We start from the raw sequence: 22,506 nt of genomic DNA on the forward strand, positions 1-22,506 counted from the left end.
CACATGTATGTGTATAACCAACTGCACAGCACTGCCAATGCAATATTATCCCTGTGAAGCTCAACCTGCTGACATGTTAACCAGGGCATTTCTCACATTTCAAATGCCAGCTATGAGCAGTTTGCTCTTTTAAAGCACAGTACTGTGTACCTTCATTCCCTGTGTGCAAAACCCAAAAAAAACCCAACAAAAAACAATCCTAACAAACTGCTGTTGTCTCTGCTCCCTACCTCTGTCTCTTGGATCTTCCAGACTTCAATGGCCTGGTCTTAAATGTTTATTAAAATTTCTCATTTGTTTACTGTAAAATTTATTATATTTCAATTATTTTAATGCCATAGAGTTTGCCAGAGAAGGATTAGGGCGCTTGTCAGAGAGAGCAATCACAATGCTGGAATTCAACTTGAACTTAACAACCAATCATGTAAATGATCCTCCTCTAAAACAGCACCTTCCAAGCGAAGCAAATTATTCTTCCATGTTGGTGCACTAAGCCAAAATATTAAACAAGATCACCCCTTTCATCACTAATTTTGTTAGTACAGCCCAGTAAGTTTACACATCTAGGCAAATATAAATGCAGGAGTTTTGCTCTGCAAAAGGTGGGGTAAGAGGAAGGAATGAGAGAGAAGTATTACCTAATTTTCTTCCCTTGTCCCTGAATCTTACATCTCGTCTTGCCAAGTTGTACTCGCTAGACTGACAATTAGAAAGATATGTTTTATTTGATAAATAAAGTACAGAAGCTATTGAAAAGCTCTGTGATGCTTACTTCTAGCAAATTTATGTTTCAAGAGACACACTTTCTAATTGAATACATGCACTGACTAGCATGTCAACCATCTCTTAGAAAGACAGATAGAAAGGAACAACTGGGCAGGAAATGCTGCAAGGAACAACCACATCATCTCTTCCTTCACCCATAAACTGCCACACCAACTCTTTCACTGCCCTGTCTCACACCACCTCTGTGTTCCTCTCACAAAATCTTGCTGTGACACTCCTCCACAGCTCCTCTGCACTAGAACTCTTCCTATTTGGAAATGTCCTCAGAAGACTAATGAATGCAGTGGCTGAATTACTTATGCGTCACTAGTTGGAAATAGATTAAGAAATACAACAGAACTGACAAGACATTTTCATCTTTGCTCACAGTACTGACTTAAGTACTCAATTGCCTTCCACTGTTCTGTTTGCAGCCTGTATTTTTAGACTCTCGAGGATGGTATTTTCCTTTGTTATTGTACAAGATGTGCTAGTGACTGAGTAATATCATAACATAAGCGAAGAAAGCAAAAGTGTTTTCATTCAATTATGCAATACAAACACCCAATGTTCAGTATTTGAAGCTCTGAAATATCTATTTAGGAGTAAAAAAATGTAAATAAGATCTTTATAGAGAGCATTTAAGAAAGTAACAAACTTTGTCCTAAAAACTAGTATACTGAAATAATTTTAGATATTATCTTCGGAGAAATTAGGAAGATCTCAGGTATAACTCTCTGAGAGGAACCACTAGTCCTAATGTAATTAGATTTCACTTAATTATTTTCCTACCAGCTAGTAATAGGTTCAGAAGTTCTTCCTTTCGAATGATCCACTTTTTTATCTAGAAACAATGACCTTAGAAGCACTTCAATTGGCAAGCAGAAATTCTCAGAGTATACTGAGGAATAAACAGAGACGAAAACTTTTCCTTAGATAGAAAAATATGTGAACAGTCAGAAGGAGATACAGAAGTTTTTTAAGTATAAGATTTGAGATATGAATTGGAATACTCAATAATAGGAATTGAGTGTAATTTCCATTGAAAACTTGGATACTCGGAAAATCATTGCTGCAAAGATAATGAGTAAGACCTTATAGAGAGAAAGTTTCTTGCTATTTAAAAGCTAAATGCATAGCATAAGATCTGTAGAATAGTGAAAAAATCCAAGAGGAACAGGTCTGGAATCTTTTGTCCAGAGAGAATGAGACTTCAAGAACCATTTTTGTTTTCATTCCTTAAGAAACAAACAAACAAAACCATTCCCAAACCCCAAAACAACCCCAGAAAACAAATACACATGGAGACACACTGGTCAGAAAAGGGAGGAAAATCACAATCAGGTTGAAGCCATCCTTCCAGGACTTTACTATCTGTCAATATAAGCCAAATTCCTTTCCGAATTTCAGTTCTGCTGCATCTCAGCCACCATCCCTCAAGCTTCAGTGAGCAACATTAAATGTTCTGACTGAAGCTACTGAACAGTTCTATTTTTTCCTGAGTCAGCTTAACTTTTTTCTTTCAAAGAACACCAGAGCTATTTTCTTCACAGCAACTGACTTTTACTTCTGCCAGGGGCAAGTTAGGGCAGCTTGGAAAAGAAAAACATCAGCCAACATCGCTGTCAAAAGAAGAGGAAGCGGCCGAAAGATACAGTCAGTGTCAAAGGGGCCCCTGTGAAACGCCCTCAGTGTGTGGGTACATCTGCAATCCAAACAAAGGGAGTTTCATTCGCCTGGGACTGAGGCAGCAAGAGCCTTTCAACAGCTGAGCTCTGTGACTGTCATGACATGGATTTCTAATACTCACAGAGATTCATAATGAGATGAAAGAAACACAGGTAGAGTGGTGTAACACTGAAGGGTCTTTACTATCCTTCAAAACCTGTTATTACTACGGTGGCAGTTTTCCACCATCAGCACAGTTCTTACATTCTCCAGCTGACCCAGAGGAAACAAAAACTCATGGGCTGCCAAACCTTAATGTGATGGAGTTTGACCACATTTAAGTAACACTGAGATTCATGCAGAGAAAATGTTGGGTTAAGCAAACAGCGATGTGTTGTGTTAGTATTTAAGTATCACTGCAATACAGTAACTAAATCTATTCAGAAGAAAACAACAGACAATTCAAATGTTGATTGTTGTGAATTACATTGATTTCAGTGAAAGCAATAATCATCTCTGCAGTATTTTTAGAAAATAAATGGAACAAGTTAGTAATCAAAAGAATACATTCGGTGATCACACTAATCTGTTCTGCTTTTCATATGACGCTCCCTGGCACAGTTGACTCTGATGGAATTAAAAATCATAGGACAGCTGGAAAGAACAATTTTTTGATAAAGCAAGAAGCCTCTCCAGAACAGTTCCTATGCAGGACTTAAAGAAGGGTTTGATTTTTTTCATCAGGACTTCCTGGGAAGAAGTTCTTGGAAAGAACAAAAAGCTGGACAGTCAGTTAATTTAGACTTAACTATTACCCTTTTTTATTTTTCAGTAGTTTGCCATCATTTACACTGCTAAAGTCAGTGCAATTATGCAAAGTAGACAGATGTATTTGCGCACCAGGATGCAGAGCTGCATAAAGGTCATAAAAATACAACTGTGATGAGTGTTACTACTCTTCCCAGAGTAATACAAAAAGGAAAATTCTTCTAAAATTATGATTCTCAAGTGACTAAAACACAAACGTCTGTTCTATTCTTCTGGATGCTACAAATAATCTTCATGCCTCTTCTTGGTCACTTCCCTACACAACAAATTTAGGAATGCTAGAATAATTGCTTATCAAGCCACAATCCAAAAATGAGAGATTATTTTAAAATTTAGACTTCCACAGATCACAGTGATATGAAAAAAACTGTTGGTAAGACATTCACCCCCCTCAGGGGACAAGTTTATTAGTGTTTAGTGTCTCAAAATAAAAATCAAAAGGCAATTTAATGTCCAGGCCCAAAATGGAGTAAAGCAATTTTCTTTGCTGTTTGGAGCCTGTATCCAAACCATCAGCTACAGATTCCTTGTCCAGGTGAAAGACAAAAGGAAAGGTCACAGAGCAACCTTAAGATTTAGTTGAAAAATATCTCAAGAATTTACCAACTAAGTAAGAATGCTCTTGAGACTGAAAACTTACTCCAACAAAGTCTGCAAAAAGGCTGAATCAGTTATATCTTCAGGATGTGCAATATGGGTTACATAGATCTGTAGCAAAGTAATATAAAGACATTGTGACTGCAATATGTGATCCACAATACATATTTGAAAGCAATGTGGATTCCCTGGAGCAGGATGAAAAGGTCCAATCGAATTTAAAAAAAACCTATGTAGCCTATAATAACACTTTAAGAAGAGAGAATAATAAGAAAGAATCAAGTAAGAGCCACTGAATAGTGGAAAGATTAATACTGGCTTCAGTAATTTTGAGGTCTAGTTTGAAGAAAGAATAAAAACATCAAAGCAAACAGTCTTTGTAGAATAGTTTGCACAGCAGGAAAACTGTAAAGTGGTTCCTGGTAACATTCCAGCAAAGCTATGTTAGAGGACATTACAAGTTGCAAGGACAAGCTTTCACAAGGTGAGAAATGTTAGGATGAAAGAAGTCTACACTTAATTCAATCCCTTGTGCAGGTATGTTAAATAGGTCAGTTAATGTCACATACCCAACTTTTACATGCAAATTTACTGCACAGAAGAAATAGTTGCACAGAAATGCTATTTATTCAACAAACCACTTTCCTCAGTTTTAAAAAAAGGTCTTGCAACACAACAAATAATTTTCAAGCCTTGCTGTGGTAACAGATGTTCTTTATTTGCTCCCTAATGCTCATCTATTATGACAAAATGTAACTTATACATCCGTCTCAAAGGAGATATTTGATTTCCAGCTGAAACACAACAGCTGAATTTGCCTTATCTTTATGAAATGGAGAGGATAAATACACTTAACCTCTGTTCCCCACCTTTCAATTAAGAGAGCTAAAAAAGACAAATCATAGCTTGTGCATTTTGAGACACCTAGACCTGATTTCTCTGAGAAGCAGCTGGCCCAGCACTTCTGATACAGCTGAGTGCTTACATTTCACTAACCATGAAGATTTCAAATCCACCATTCAGAAATGAGGAAGACTAAATTGGTGAATACTTTTTAAAGATTTAAGAGGCTTGCCTAAAACTACTGCTTGCAGGCAGGTTATATACAGATTTGTGCCCAAGTACAGCACAGCCTTGCAAACTGAACAGCCTGAACACTCAGCCATCACTTTCACCCTGCAATTGATGCCGCTCTTCACTCACTCACAAATATATCAACAACTCACACACCTGTTCCCCCCTCTCTGCACCACCCCAGTTCACTCCCAGTGCAGCCTCTCTCTGGGACTTTCAGGAGGCTGTGCCTCTCCAGCAAGTCACAACATGGTACTGGGCAGCCCACAGCACAGCACACGAGCACTGCATGGTTGGACTGACATTGCCACAGCTTTCAAAGCTTTTCATTTGCAACTATCTAATGCATTGTTTTGTTGTAAGCAAATCTTGATTTTCATTAAATAAATGTAATCTGGGACATATCAATGCCTCATATCCTCCCTGAACAATCTGCAGACACTGCAGCACCCACAGCCTCTCCTCCATGCAACTGCCCAGGTTTGGGCTATTTGTACAGTCCTAATTCTTACCGCCTTCTTTGTTCTCCATTTTTCTTTACACTTAACTCCACACTATGTGCCCAAATAGCAGGACTAATATTTCTTCTCCTACCACTTCTCCCCAGACAGGATCTTGTTTCATTCCCATCTGAACTAGAATTCTCCTCGTTCCATATGCCTTTTGCTCAAGAAAGGGGTATTTTGTTCTATCATGGATCTGGTAAACAGACTGTGTTCATCTAAACCAGACAGAAGATTCACTCTCAGAATAGCTGACTACAACTTTGCAAAGTTTGTAATATTGTTAGTTGATGAAAGGGGTCAGTATATATTGTCAAGAGTTACCAGAACTCGCCTTTCTTCTTGGTAGGGAAAAACAGCACCTTTTTAGCTTTTCAAACCTGGCAGCTTTTCAAAAGTGAACTTTTCTGGACAAAATGTCACTATAGAGTATGCCCATGCAATACATATATTAATTAATATCACATAATGTATTTTTATGATATGTATATATACTTATATAGCAAGTACAAGTAATATATATAATGAAAATATTACATCATACTAAAATTATAACAAATTAATTAATGCCTAGCAAATTCAGTTGAAGGTCTGGAAGCGACTCCTCTAATCCTAAAAGTGGCATTTCCTTAAAGCAGAATTTGTAAGAAGGGGTTGATGAGGGGTGGTGGTGATGGAAATAGCCATCTTTGCACAGGTAAGGCGTGCAATTAAGCAGACTGAAGATTAAAGTAGTTCTATGGGACTGCTACAAGTTTTCATCTTGCTATGAATGCTTGAAGCCCTGTATTACGAATTCAGCCTCAAGCTACTTGATGGGTAGGTCCCTCCAAGATCAAAGACAGTCAATTCAGTCCTTCAGTCATTATGTTATTCAGGTTTTTGGTTCAGTTTCTTGATTTTCTACCCTTTTTAGAAGGAAAAAAAACCCACCCCAAAGTATACTGTTTTACAGAACCTGGAATTTTTCTTGTTACAAATAAATAGGGGGAAAAAATGTGATTTTAACATTTTCAGCTGGTTCTAATTATATCCTATGCATTTAAGCCAACATGCAAAGATACTTAAAATAATACAACCAACCCTGGATGGCATCTTTATGTTTAAATATAATTGCTTTTCTGAAGGGCCTTTCAGAATGAAAGCAATGCTGCTAACACCTGCCTGTACCATATACACTATTAATTCTTTAAACTAGCCTTGAACTATTGAAATCTGATCAAGCTACAAGTAAAAATAGCTATAACCGAGAAAGCTTTCTACAAAGAAATATTTTAGAGCAGAACTATAGGGCTACACAGCATTGTAACACTAAGAAGTCTGGAAACTAAAGTACAACCATCTTTAATTTCTAATACATTAAAAATCTCAATAAAAGCTACACAGACTAAGATGTACATAAATACTTATTTGGATGTGCATAGAGTTATTTGTTTTCCATTAACAGGAACAGAACATACCAGATAAAATAAGTAGTTCAATAATTTCTGCATCTCCCAGATAGGCAGCAGCATGTAAAGGGGTCCTTTTCTCATTATCCTGTGGTAAGAGGGGGGAAAAATGGTTTTATTTAAAATAAAAAAAGTACGGTTCAGCATTTTGTATGTTATGAAAAAACACTGCATATCTTTCAAGTAATATACATTATATATTTAAAAAAACATAATTACTCTGAAGACATCAGTCACATTTACTAACATTTACAAGCATGCTTCTCCCTAAGGAGCTCTTAACACCTACATAGTCAGCCACTGTTTTCCTGACACAAACACAGGATGCTGATCCCACCTTTGGATTAACCCACCAGTTATAAATCACCATTCACTTGTCTCCAGAGACAAGAACTCAAGTCTGTCCTACACAGTCAAAAACAGTGTGTTATTGTCATATGCAACAATCAGTGAGCAACATTTTCTGTGTGAAGTTCAAAGCAATTTCAGAACTTATTATTTTAATAGAAAATAGAAAAGAAGCTAGAGTGTGTAAGGGCAAAAATAGTGGAATCCAATTTCAACTATTTCATTTACTGTAAATAAGCAAAGACAAGATAGAGGTGAAATTTATTTTGCAAAAAACCCACTCTGCAAGTAATACTCAGTACTTTCAATTAGCTCAAGCTGATCTAAGCTGCTTCTGAAGGTACCAGTAAAAGAAGCTATTTAGTCATGCACAATATATACCAATGAAGAGTCTCTTTTTAAAGATTAACACAAAATATCTCGTAACTCTTTCAGGATCAGTGCCAATTTCTCTGCACCAGTTTATAGCTTAAGCATAAAAATAAGATCACATCACAGCAAGTTATAAAAATGAACAAGAACCAACCAGATTGCTCTCTGAGGGAAGGCTGGTGAGAAATCAGAAAAGAGACAGATAATCAGTCAGCATCCTGGTTCTGGCCTAAGCTCTGCTTGGATATCCAGATCCTTTTAGTAGAGTTTCAAATACACTGGGGGTGAGGGATCAAGATTATATGCAGCAAGAAATTTTAAGTGCAAAGCACTTTGTTGTGAAAAGTGTTCTTCTCCCTTGCTAGAATAACCTCATGTAGTGAATCCCAACTTGAGAGCTAGCATCACATAAGAATAAAATTAGAGTTCATGGTAGGAAAGATCTTAGAGCAAAACTGGAGCTGAGACCCAAGAGGTTCTTCTGAAACATAAATGACAACTTCAGAATGCAGAGCATTCAAACCATCCCCTCTAAAGAAACATCACCTACTCCCTGCCTAATTCCTGCTCAGAAAAAGTCAAGTGACACAGTTCACCATATCAGCAATGTTTCCTAACAAAGTTTCTGAACTACATGCAAGAAATTCCAAATTGAGCAGTGCAAACCTGACACTGATGCACCCTAAGGAATCAATGCTACACTTATCATTAACACCACATAGAGCCTCACCAAATTCTTGCCAGGATGCCTCATGTAGCTTACACATCTAGGATAAAAAAAGATATGCCCCTGCCACAAAGGACTTGCTATCTTAAAAAAAAAAAAAAACTTTAAAAAAAGGAGAAAAACCAAATATCACCCTCCCCCCCCAGAAAAAGCCCCACCAAAACCAGAAACAAACAAGGAAGGGAAAGGAAAAATATTAGAAGCACAAATGAAAAAGAAAAGCGATACAAATATTAAACTTGCTTCCCCAGTTGAAAGACAGTAAAGACCAGCCAGCAATGAAAATCTATTTTCATTCCCCCAGGATGGAGAAGAAAGCTCCTATAGGTAGCATTGAAGCCATTTTGATAATGCGAAAGAGTCTATAAACTAGAGATTAGGGAACACATGAGTATGATAGGACACTGTCTGCAATGTCATCATAGAATTAGAGAAAATAAGATGGGCCACGAGCACATTCTTCTGTAGAGAGAGCATTTACACAGGAACATGAGAAAAACTGCATTCCCCACTCCAAGGACAAAACTCATTATTATAAAAATATTTATCACACTTGTGCTGTTGGTGATTTTGTTTTGTTTTCGGGTTTTTTTAACATCTCAGTGACAGAAGTCATACCAGTAACCAAAGTGACAGAATGAATCAGAAATCTTCCAATACGGCGGACAGAAGGGAGGTGTTTATCTAGAAATACACTAATCACCAAGCCACAAATACATTTTCCTGTAAAAAATACCAAAAAAATCCAACCTCTATTAATGAAAACACATCCTAAAACCACCAAGATACAAGCATAAAAGTAGCTTAAACATAAGCAACATTTCCACTCCGCCACTCCGCCACTCCTGTTTCCAAGCTGTGAGTTTCCAGCCATGCAAATATTTCAATTTTGCTGCCCTTAAGCTGACAAATTGAGGACACTCAAAGCCCAACTCCCTGTTCTGCAGCAGGGAGCACACACTGGGAGCACACCTAGGCAGGAGGTTGGAGATGTCCCTGCTCTCTGCAGCACCAGGGCAGCACTGCTGGGGACACTCAGGGCTTGTCACTTCCGGGGTCAACTCCAGAGACTGGAATTTCAACAACCCCAAGCTCCAGGGTATCTACTGACCACAAATATTCCACATGCTGAGGGTGCTTTGACAGAAGCCCTGGCCTTTCTTTCCCCTCTACTTTCACAGCTGGCATTTTTTTGATGCTTCCAAACATTTTCATTATTCTTTTTTAATTTAACATCTCTGTGCAAAAGTTTTTTGTTTAGTATTTAAAAACCTGGTTTTCAGATCCTATTAAAAAAAAAAAAGAAATGCTGCATTCAGCAACCTCTCATGAAGAAGTTTTTACTTCCACTAAAGGAAAATTCTCATTTTTCTCCATCTGAAGGTGTACATTCAATGAGTGAATTTTAATAAATGAAATCTGAATAAAATTAAAGAGAATTCTGTATTTTAAATGCTACTAAAATACTGCTGAACAGATCAACTACTTTTATTTAAAAAGTAATCATTTGATGAACAAAATTCATCTGCAAATACAAACTGCTGTGTATAAATGACTACTTTAAATAACCCTAAGAAAGCTTTCAGCCTTAACAAGGAATTTTGGAAGCCAACATTTTGCAGCACTGGTGTTGTCTTACTAATATAAATAGTGGCACTAATTTCCTTCCTTTAATTTCATAAATTTAAATGACACTAAAAGAAAAATTTCACTACAGAAGGGATTTTGTAGATAATAGTCACTGTTATACAAAATGTAAAATCTAACACTGTTGGTACTATTTAATTCCAGGTATTGCAGTGCTGCAGCAGTATTTGACAACACAAGTGTTTTGGCACCTTCATTTTCCAACTCAAAAATCTGCAAGGCAAATGGGACTAATACAACTCTAAAATCAGCTGTAATGGTAGTAAGAACACAGATCACATTGATGGTATTAAGGTGGTTTTACATAGTTGAAAGAGTATTTTCAACTTTTTAAAACTTCTTTCCAGTGGAAAAAACAAAGGAATTTATATTCCCAATAAGAAACTCTCAAGTTTAATTCCAGATATTGGTCAGTACTGTCATTAAACTAAAAAGCAATAAAAGGGCTCAGTTCTTAAGGAATCAGTTTTCAGAATGATAATTCTGCATCACAAAAGCCCCAGCATCACAGCTGTATGTGCCTTTGGATTGCATTACATGAAAAATATATAATCCTGCCATTCCCAGTACTTCCATTTATCAAGTTTTCCAAGGATTTCATCTACACAGGAGTTTGCATAAGATGGCAACATGAGAAATGCATAGGAGAAGGCCTTATGACTCTGCCAAAACCAAATTTGGAATAAAGCATCATGGATAGTGGCACTGTGAACTTAAACTGTAACCTAGAACAATGGTAATGCCATCTTTTGGCCTAAAACAGAAGCTTTAATTGCTTCATTGCTTATTTCATGGATCAAAACTTCTACAATGGACAAATCTATGCAAATTTAAAGACACAGGTTTCAAACCTACCTCTTTTTAAAGTATCCTTTGAGTAAATGTCCTTTGAGATTAAACAATTTATTCCTGGTTTGGGTTCTATCTCGGTAATTGATTTAGAGTAACCACATACAACTACAGTGAGTTTTAAGGAGCTAGATGCCTTAAAGGCAAATCCCTCATCCCATGCATATTCAGTAAGACTGCCATAACCAGTATATGAGTCCCCCAAGAGTACATTAGAATATGACTTCAATTTGCCCTTCAAATAGCTCAACGTCTACTGATCTGGAATCTTTGAATTAAAGCATTTTTTGAAATAGCTTGAATGCAACTTTCCCCTTCATAAAAACTACTCTTTAGCTATCTGGTCTTCAAAACCAAATTCTGCAGTAACACTTTATAGACTCTCATTATTTCATGATCACGCTTACAAAATATCATTTAATAGGTGTTTTGTGCTGTGTGACTTGTCATCTGTCTGCTTCTAGTGCCATCTGTTCCTGGCAGAAATCAACCCTAATACACGATCACAAATCTTGAACGAGTTTCAATTCCAGCACACTCTGCAGTAGCTTTAACAAACATTCCTTCTAAGTGAAACTGGGTTAAATATAACTCATAGTGTATTTTTCAGTTAGTTTAGAGAGACAGTACTTTTCAACCAGGATGATGTATAACTCCTGAGTTCATGGAAAATGTCTAAGAAATTATTACAAAGTATTTCCAATTCTTTGATAGTGTCCAGTATCACAGTGGGAAGTCCCAGAGCTACTCTTGGGAGTCATTACAACACCAAACTTTAGTTACAAATTTTGCTACAGTTTTTAGAATAATCATTTCCTCAGGTGGAATAACTATCTACTCTAAATTTTTTGTTCCTATGTAAAAAAAAAAAAAATCCACACATAAATATTTGGCCTTTACATTCCATCTTTAAACTTCTTAGAAGTTTACTTTAGGTACTTGATTCCAGAAGTGAGGACTAACTCTTTGGAAGTATGTTCAGTCACAACAGTGTCTTAAAAACTTTCCAAAGCTAGCATCAAAAAAATAGTGAATTGAAACTAGAAGAAAAAGATTAAATATTGGTCTTTCAAGACTTGTAAATATGTGAGAAATTAATACAGTATCCCTACCCTACCTTAACCGTAATTCATCTGTTATTTCTTTGAATTTTTTTCTTGTATTTTTAAATCAATCCTCAAAACTTTGCATTGCCAAAAATCAACAACTTTCTAAGTAATTTTGTTTGATATAATTTTTGGAAGCAGACCCCTATTTTCTCCCCATATGTCAAAATTAAGATGCATATCCAATCTAGAGAGCGAGCTAATGTTACACTAATGGTCTCCTGCATGCTTAAAAAATGAAGAAAGCATGACAGTAACAATAAACCCAATACATATTACATGGCTAGCCACAAATTATCCTTTGAAGCCAGACAATAGATACATTTTAGTTGAAATTATTAGATTTGTCATACTGACTGCAATAATTTCTTGAACTAATTGTCGCACTTCTATTTGTATGAACACTTGTACTGCATTTGAAGAAACATTTTTGAAAGCCTGGTATTAAACTTTCACTAGTAAGACCTTATCACTACTCATTAAATTTCAGGACATGTCCTCTTCATGCCATCTATTAGGAGGGCAGAGCAAATCTAGACCTCCAAACAATCACAAAAACCAGGGAGGAATCTTTGCCCTCTTGCTCATTAAGACAGAGTGACCATTGACTCGAGACACTTTATCTTGTAGGAGATAAGAAGTGGTTTTAGCAACAAAGGTCAGTCAGCCATAATCTGCTAACCCCACTGTTGTTTCTAGTTAAGATCTTCAGTACCAGTGTAATAGTGCATGCTCTTTACTTGCTTCTAGCTGATAACAATGATAATGATAACAACAACAATAATAAAATTGGCACACCATGGAATAAACCACAAAATCATTTACTCATGACTACCATTTGTGGCACTGTGAGGCCTTAAAATAACTGGATAGCAGCTGTAGGTTACAATAAAAAATAAAAGATACAATCAGAAGAGAACTACAAAGTAGCCTGGAAAAATGTCACCAGAGCACCACTTTATGACAAACCAAGAGTTTATCCTAAACATAAGTCATTCTAAACACCTGTGTTCCTCAAGAGCATGGGCTCACAGTTTTCTACACTGTCACAAGGAACAATAATAAAAAATAAAATCTGATGATAATATAATTTTGAGTAGATCTACACTGATCCACAAAATAACCATGAAGCACCACACTTGTAGCATGTTAGAAGAAATTACTATTAGCTGTATAATTGCAAAGGAGACACTAACTTTCCACTCCAAAATCTGATTTTCCAAATATCAAAATGGTCAGATCTTGCATATGGGCATATTGCAGAAACAAGACAAAAATTTAACTTGAGTCTGGGTGAACAGGACAAGCAAAAGGGGGGAAACTCATGCTGAGTAGGATTAAAAACGACAGCAATGAAAAAGTCAGAGCTGTTCTGATTTCATTACTTATGGCAGTCATAATTGGCTAAGAAATTTGGCTATAAAAATGATCAAGATATAGTCACATTTCCACCATGAGAAATGAATGAATTAAAACAGTCCTTCCCTTTTCTGATTATTGGAATATCCCAAGCAATCAAGTTTCTTTGGTACCAAACATGAAACCTGGGAAACATTTAAAGTTTTACAGAAAAAAGTCAAACATTTGAAGTTTTACCTTTATCTAGAGAAGAGCAGAATGACATTATCTGTTTGCACACCATTCCACATTGCATGCACACAAATGAGAATCCCCACCAAGAAGGAGCCAGGGAAGAATCCTCATTGCATGGCTTTGCTGTATGGACATACTTGGCAGTTCCAAAAGCATCCTCCTTTAGCATGATGCCTCTGGGCATTTTTAAAATGGAAATTTTGTGTCTGAATTTAAGCTCAAGTTCACAGAACAGCACTAAAATCCCTGGAAAATAATTCACTTCCCACTCAGCTAATGATTCTCAATATAATAAACCTAAATTCTCAAATAATAAACCTAAAGCTGATATAAATCTCTATCCTTACTGAACCACTGCATACAATTCATACACAATATAAAAACAAAAAAAACATTGAAGGTTTGATTAATTTCTTAAGCATCTGAATATTAAAATCAATCTGGTGGGAATCACTTAAAATTAAGTTTCCACAGAAAAAAATAATTTTATCCATATACATATATTTATGTGTTTATATATATGATAGTGACATGTTGTATTGGAACATTCACTTACATTCAACCACTTCTTATTAAAAATTCCTTTTTAGAAAAAAAGTAAGATAGTTCATTTGTGTCTTTCTAGTATTTTTAAATAACACCAGGAAATACCTTTTATAAAAATTGTACAAAAAACATTGGATGCCAAACTACGCTTGTCTAAGAGACAAACTAATCTTTAAATTTGGCACAGAGTAGAACAACTTGACAAGAAGAGGACAGGAGAAAATTTGCTGGCTTAACATTTACTGAATCCCAAACTTTAATCTTCACAGAAACTCAGCAAAGTGAGAAATGTAAGTTGATAGAACTAGACTAAAAAAAGATTGGTAAAAAAGAAACCCGAAGTTCAGAACAATTTATATTGTTAAATAACACCATTCCAGACATCTTTTATTAAAAGAGTTAATTTCAGATGCTCTCTTATATCACAGCAATCAGGTACAAAACACCATTCAGGTGTAATTGTTTGAAGCCCCCTTCCTCTTAAAAGAGTTGCCCCAATAGAAAGACACACAGAAGAAAGTGAGTCACATTTAGACCAAGGTACACCTATTAAGCTTCAAACTCCATCTAAATTATGATTGCTGGACCTTACAGCAAGCTAATGTCTCATTCAGAACATGAGAGTAAAAAATTCTCATTTAAGTATGTACAGTAAAAAAACCCCAGCAAGTTATTTTGATGTGGTTAAGATGTTTAAAAAGTCAGATTCAGTACTTGAGCATGTCTTCTTCTCATATGAGAACAGGAGTGCTTGAGGTGTTCAGGCAGACATTGCACCTTTATTTGTCTCAACTGAAGAGGTCCACAAAAGGCTTTTTGACTTGCTGTCAAGTATTTAAAGAAGCAGATTTTGAAACAACTAAATATCTCTGCATTTTTCCACTTCCAAGTAATTCAGCTCAAAACAATTTATCTTCAATTATTCTTTTCTGAAAGTACTGAGTCAGAATGTTTTTTTGGAAATCCACATTTTGTCATACCCCATAACCTTGATGTTCCATGCAAGTTTTGTAATATTGCTATCATAATTCTGCTGCTCAGATTTTGGAACTTGTGTAAAGAACAAGCACAGCTTGTAAGAAGAGCTAAACAAAGGTTTTTACATGCTTCTACATTTTCACATGCTATGTAGACATTTTTACACAACATGTCAGTGTTTCTGGCTGAATTAGAAAGGCCAGGATTTCTTGTGAGCAAACCCAAGCATTCATTTGGATATTGGATAAGGACCTGAATAACTAAGCAGGTTTTGCAAGCTGCTGCTCCCTTTCACAGAAAAGTTCCAACATCAAGAACTGGTCCCATTTATCACCAATAAAGGTTACTGAATTCTTGCCCAATACATAGAATGAATAAAGAGCTATTCTGTACCCTTTGGTAAGAGCAACTTGATCTCAGTGCAGCTGAGGCATTTTGGATTATTTTCCTTACTTTAACTTGGGACTAAAAAAAAAAAAAATAAGGAACTTTTAGGGCCAACACAGTTTGTTAGCATGCTAGATCCCTGTGGGGAAGAGAGCAAAAAAAATTCACTAAAATAAAAAAAACCCCATCCATTAATCTCTAGAGCATTCAGAACTCTGCTATACTAAAAAAAAAAAAAAAAAAAAAAAAAAAAAAAAAAAAAAAAAAAAACACACCAACCACACAAAACCTCAACAAAAACAACCACCAAAAAACCCAAACACAACCCCCTCCAAACCAATAATATATAATTGAAAAATATTTGCCCTTGGCTCTATCCTTCCCAAATGCCAGTTATATGATTTGTAAACATTTACCTGGTAGTTATGGCAGAAGAAAACCCCAGCTTTTAAACAGAACGAAGTTGCTAGTAAGAAAAATGAAAAATAATTCTGAAACTATTTCAGAAAAAAAAGAAAAAAGCAGTATGAGAAAACAATGGATTTTCCATAATGAGAGTACAGTGCTGTGGAGCACATTATGTAATCCAGCCTGTGCTCGCAGAGTGGGCTGGAATAGGGGCACTGCCTTGTCTTAAAGTGTCATCATCTGTAATGTTTGAGGACACAAATAAGAAAATATGCCAAGAGAGAAGAGAGTACAATACAGGCTCTGTTTATGCTCCAGTGAAAGATCACACACCACACTAGGTAAGGTATGCACATCTCCACCACAATTCAAATCCAGCACATTATGTTCAGGCCACTGACACTTTTGTTCAGAAAAGCTGAGGTTTCTGCCCTTTTCACTGCAAAGGCAAGTGCTCAAATGACAACCACCGATGTAAAACAGATATTTGTCCCACTAACTGCATCCTCTTGCTGACAGGAAAAGACGTGCTTTTCAGGTTGTATGTTTAATGTTAGCACCTCTTCTTGGAGCAAGGCAAACATCTTCCTGGTGTGTGTTAAGTTGAACAGCTTCATGAAGTAAGGTCATAGAGTTGGAATATGCAAAGCCCTCCTTTTAAGAGACCTTCACACCATTCTGAACTCCAAACAGCATACAACACAATCTGTGCTAATTCAAAGGCTAATTGCTAGGCAAGAAAAATCCTGCAGAACACCTCTATTCTGGAAAACACAATTAAAATGAGAGTAAAAAAAAACTTCCACCCAACAACAGTCTGCAATGGAAAATGAAAAGTCCCCACACTGATCACAAAAGAAACCCAACAGAAAGCCTCTGATAGTGAGGATAAGAACTCATCTAAAGCTGCTGGTTACCTTAGGATCTAAGTATCTTCTGTGCACTATTTCTTAGGCTAAGTGGACACAGGAAAAGCTTAGAAGATAACTCATTACAGGAAAAGCTTGCAACAACTAAGGCAAAATATTTGCACTCCTTTGAGACAGCAAGTCAGCATCATGTAATTTATTTATAAGTCACCATAATTACACATATACATATGTATATAACTAATATTTAGTGCAAATTCAAACAGCAATTAAATTAATGATCAGAAAGGATGATAATAATAAAGTAGAACTTTAAAAGATTGCAAAGACAACAGAATTCCACCGGTTTTGGAAACAGAAAGGTACAGGCTGGTATCACAGGTCTGAGAAAACAGCCCTTCAAACTTCATAATCATGACATTGTATCTGAACTTTTGGAGCACACTCTTCAGCCAGAACTCATTGCAATGACCTTCCAGTTCCTTGGTCCCGATACCTGACACCAGCACAAGCCTTTTCAGGTCCCACTGACAATAGACAAGAGTCCTCTTCCTTGGGTATTTATGGGACAGCCCTCCCTACATCATGTAGCAAACAAATGAGAAACACTTTCTTTTCACTGTTTTTGCTGTACATCTATTCTTTATTAAAGAATATTTAAGGACCTTAAAAGATGCATCCACCTCATGCAGAGTTTGTTTACAAGGGCCAAACTGGACAAAGGAACTTATGCTTACTGTTAGTATATTGGAGATCCCACAGTAAGAGAGCTTCCACACTTGCATAGTGGAGAAAATTGTCTTGTTCAAAGGCATGTGTTGCACATGCATAAAGGGTTTTCATCCAGAAACTGACCAGAAATAATCAGTAAATTCAAATACTATCTTGCTTTTCCCAGCAATGCCCTCTTTAAGGACTGTGTCTATGTTGGGAAGCTAATGCACATTAAGACTACCGAACTTTTTTCTTCTCTCTGTTCTTTCAGTGAGATATTCTGTTCTAAAATACCAATCCTTTGCATGTCAGGCACAGCGACTGCCAGGAATAACTCCAGTAAGCTCTAACTATTCAAGACCTTGCCTCTAGCTTGTTTTGTAAAAGCAGCAGGAAATGCAGAACTTCAATTACGCTTTGAAGGTCACAATCTCAAGCAATAATCACTAAAAGTAAAACGGCAAATTAGACATGATCTATAAAATCATTATCACTAAGAATCATACTGGAGACTCAAACACAAAACCCTTGGAACTTTAAAAACTCTTGAAACTTTAAAATTGAAAGTAATTATTCATGGCTCTCTACACCAATGAGAATTTTTCAATGTTAAAGAAATCACAGTGACTGAAACAAAAGCTGTCTGTCAAATTCCCAATTACTGCAAAAGAAATTCAGTGTTTGGCCAATACTGTAAACCACTGCCATGCAGACATCCAGGCTTATTTGCCCAGTTTAGCAAACAGTAAATCCACATTAGCACAGTACTGGGCAAGCTTACTAGGCCTGATGAGAAGGAGGATATGTTTGCCTGAGCAGCACACTAATATCAATTCATACTAAAATCTTTAAAGAATATTTCCCATTTCCTTTTCAAGGCAGCAGCATGCCATGTAAGCACAATGTTCTTCTCAGTTCAGCCCCTTGCAATGGTAACTTTTCAGGAGCTACTGCCCGTAACATCGCTGTAGTGAGTACCAGTTTGCTGATGTTGGTCAGATTGTCTTATAACTCTGTTGAACATTTGTTTGTACCCCTCTAATAAGAATAATAACTTGATACATCTGAAAATCTCATTTGCAGAGGCTAAAGACAGTGCTAATAATTATTCCTCTCTGGACTGGCAAGTTTCTCTCATTAAACATTTCAGTTATGAAGGAAAATGTCTAATTATACAGATTTGTATCTAAAACATCTTGAATCTATTTCTGCACCAGAAGAGGAACTCAACACCATTTGGACAGACTTCATATTGAGGCTGAAAAACATGATTCACTCTAAACCACTACAGAGGAACTAAGATATCTGATTAATCATTACAGATGACATGCTTGAAAAACATCCCACACTAATCAACAGGAAATGCTCAACTTTAAAGTTAAGTTACAGTAAATAATTTCTGTATGAAGAATTGAAATAAACTTTGAGTAGCTAGTGGATACTGTTAACAATATACAACTGGCAGCAAGTTTCCACTACACCTGGAAGAATTAGTTTCCAAAGTTCTCCATTTCTGGGATCAGTCAGGCTTCAGATCAATGGATCAAACAACCTAAAATCCAATCCTTCAGTAGTAGAATCAGCTTTCGTAAAGAAAGCTTAAAGAAAGAGCTTCCCTACCTTTCCTGCAGCAAAGTTTCTTCTTATCTCTTTGTCACAGAACATGAATATTCATGTATTTAAGAAGGTACTTAATTCTTTACCAAAATAACTCCTGGACATTCCCATATGGTAGTGTGGCACTCCATCTCCTCCTTGAAAAACACCTCACTAAAAATTGATCAGGCTTAGTGACAAGGTGTTTCGCAAACATTGTCTCTTGTTAATACAACACCACACACATTGGCCTGTGCTATGCACAAAATGTCCTTCTGAAAACCAATTGCTGGACTTTCTTATGTGCAAGATATTTCAGCTCCACATTAAAAGCTGACACAGAGATGCAAGTTCTGAGCAGCCAGAACCCGCTCCTGTTCGTTCCAGATCACAAACACTCCCCTTAAAACCAGAAGTCCTCACAGAATTTTCTTGCCATTTTTCAGATGTGAAGAAATTTCAATTAACTGAACACATTATAAAGCAAGAGTCTTGTATGACTTATCATTTCATCAAACTTGTCACACAGGAAATGGGAGTTCCTGCTTGTGGTAAAAACACTTAGAAAGTTTAGTACAGAGACTATCTAGAAGCAGAAAGCAATACAGTACACTGAGGTGCACACTGGACAAAAATCCAAACACAGATTTAAGGAGAAAGAAACATCTTGCTCCCATTAGAAAGCTGTATTTCATTAGAAGTATGTAAAAACTACCATCAATCTCTGAGGTCATACACTATATTTTTCTCACCCATATATTCAAAAAATATATTTACATATACTTTGTACAAAATGAAAACAGACCAAATTAAAGCCATTAACTATTTAAAATGCCTCTATCTAATTAAAAAAGCTCTCATTTCTTCTTAGATATCAGTTCTTACTAAGAGATAGGTATAATTATGTTATTTAAATGGGTAATAAAAATTCTTTTATTAGAAGTTAGTAGTAGAGGCGTCTGAAGGCACACACAGCTTGTTCTGTGATTTATGCTCACCCTGAGTTCATCTGTGCTGTGTGAAATCTCACAGCCCCTCACTTTCCCAATTTAAGATTTCTTGGCCTCTGCTCCAGCACCTGAAGTTGGGTTCCAGGCAGAGGCTGCCAGGCAGCAGCTGCTGCCCTCAGTTTCTCAGCAGTGCATTTTACTGCAGGAATTCTCTTTATTAATGTTTTTTTAATGTTGTATAGGAATGTTTTATTTCCTCTCCAACCTCCTGCTGTTATTTCAGAGGACTGTTCTCACTGTCATTTCATTATATGCCTACTGTTCACATTAAGTAAGTGACCATTTAAAAAAGATAAGCTCACACTTTATATATAACTTGCATGCATTTATATACAGGCATACACATGTGTGTGTTCTTTCAATATACAGTTCTTATTTGCAGGAAAACTGAGGGGAAATTACTGCTTGAAAATCCAAAGGATGAAACTGAATTTAAATAACTAGCACTAAGCTCTAAGCTACAACATATCCTGTGTTCTCATCACATTAAAAAGTCTTTCAAACTCACAAATACCTGCAATTTTATCTGCTACACTCTAAACTGAAGATAAAAACATATTAGAAAGAATGTTCAACCAAGCAAAAACTTTTCTAGTGGAGAAAGGATTGAAATAGAAAAATAATATGGGAAATTAGCAAGCAGTTCAAGAACAATTTTTCCTCTATATTTGATTGCTATAATGTGATGATATAAATATTAAGATACACAGCAGCTATAAAAAACACATTACAAAGATAGGAAACTAAATTTGTCGCTATTTTAACTATCTCTGAGGAAAAAAAAGTGTTCTCAATATAGCAAAAAATAAGCAAATATTTCTATACACTTTATTAATACCTCAGAATTCACCATTTTTTCACTAAATACTTTTTTGCTATGATTAGAGACTCAAGCTATTACAACATTTTTTGAAAGAAGGCCTTAAATTCAAGTTTTATTTTAATAGGTCTAAACCATGCACTCCTCCAAAATACAATTGCAGCTACACTTTCACAATGTCAGTCGAGATGGTTCAAGTACAGCGTCCAAGTTACAATACCTACAGTGTCTCTTTATTAGAAGCTTGCCTGCATTTGGAAATTAGCAAAAGACACAATAAAAAAACAGTGACTGAAACTATTAGAGAAGAAAAATATATAACAGATTGAAACTCTTAAGCAATGGCAACAACTAAGAAACAAAAAATGTATAACCTGACCTATTAAAATAGGAACCAAAAAATAAAAATTGTCCTCTTCAGAATATTTTACAATTTTCTGGGCATCTTTTTAATTCCTCCCTCGCATTCAAATGAGCAAACCAGACATTATGTCTGTCCTGCCAAGGAATACAGCAAGATGCTGCTCCACAGTAACAAATACTTTAGTGCAAGTTTTTGTTGCCAGCTCCAGTTGCCAGTGAAAAAGTCCTTCCTGTAAATCATCTGATTTGCCTGCAGGAACCTGACAAAACAGTTACCAACACTGGGTGGGTGTGAGGCATGTCCGAGACAAATAGACTGGTTAGCAAACCTATAAACTCACCTCTTCAGAAACATAACTCTAAGAGTTAAAAACTTTTCGGAACTCCTGCTTAGCTTTTGCTACATTACACTCGTTTTTAACCACTATTTACTCTCACCAGTTTAGGTACAAAAACCAGAGGGTAGCTTTGCTGTCATTGCCAGAAGCTTTCTCTAGAACCAAGAGGTGCTACAGCTGAACTGGCCTGGAAAATTATTTCCCTGCAAACACACTCTGAGTGCACCAAATCACAAGGTACAATGAACCCCTTTTCCTAATCAATAGTGTCAGCACTGCTGAAGTGGAAAGGAGTACTGTTTGGACATACCTGTCTCCCCCCTTGCTTTTATCTGGCCCACACAAATCTCTGCAAAACTGTCAAAGTCTTCTCTCCCTTTCTCAAAACTATTTCCACTCCCTGTTAAAAACAGCCTCTCTGAGTCTTGCCCTCACCACAAGTACAGAAACATGGTGCTGCACATCAACCACCACTGTTTAAAGAGCATCACAGATTAACCTTCTTTCACAACTTCTTCCAGTTGTCCCAACCAGCAAATTCTTACCCTAACAGTGACTGATAACAAAAGGCATAGCTCAAACATATCAATTAATGCATATCAATGCATATCAATGCATATCATATGCATATCAATTAATGGAGAAAAGTTTCTAGAAGCACAGATAAGTCAAACTAAAATGTATTTACATTTGTAGTCTGCATGTATACTTTTGCTAAAAAAAAAAAAGTCCCAAACAAATGAGAAAATCCACATTAGTAATTGGTAAAATAATCCGTTACAGAAAGATTGTGAACACAAAGGTAAGAAAAAACCTAATAATTATTTTTACCTCATTGCAAATTATTGCTTCTCATACATTTGTTTTCAAGCAAGTCCATGATATTTACTCATGTAAGGTTCTTTACACTGAGAAATATTTCAATGTAATTGCTGAATTAGAGAGCAAC

The 22,506-nt window shown here is 36.2% G+C and overlaps 1 protein-coding gene across 5 annotated transcripts in view; it reads right to left on the reverse strand.

Annotated features, from left to right (window-relative positions):
- The window catches only part of ANKRD28 (ankyrin repeat domain 28), a 129,490-nt gene that overhangs the window by 45,159 nt on the left and 61,825 nt on the right, over positions 1-22,506 (reverse strand). For all 5 annotated transcript variants that reach the window (XM_083877106.1, XM_083877105.1, XM_083877107.1 and 2 more), the window contains exon 3: positions 6,896-6,974. Coding sequence is in view for 4 of the 5 variants with exons in the window: in XM_083877105.1 (XP_083733231.1) it covers positions 6,896-6,974 (79 nt within the window). In the remaining variant the exon portion in view is untranslated. The remainder of the gene's footprint in view (positions 1-6,895; positions 6,975-22,506) is intronic.

This window comes from Zosterops lateralis, assembly GCF_965231275.1.
Source record: "Zosterops lateralis genome assembly, chromosome: 1".
Classification (NCBI taxonomy): Eukaryota; Metazoa; Chordata; class Aves; order Passeriformes; family Zosteropidae; genus Zosterops; species Zosterops lateralis.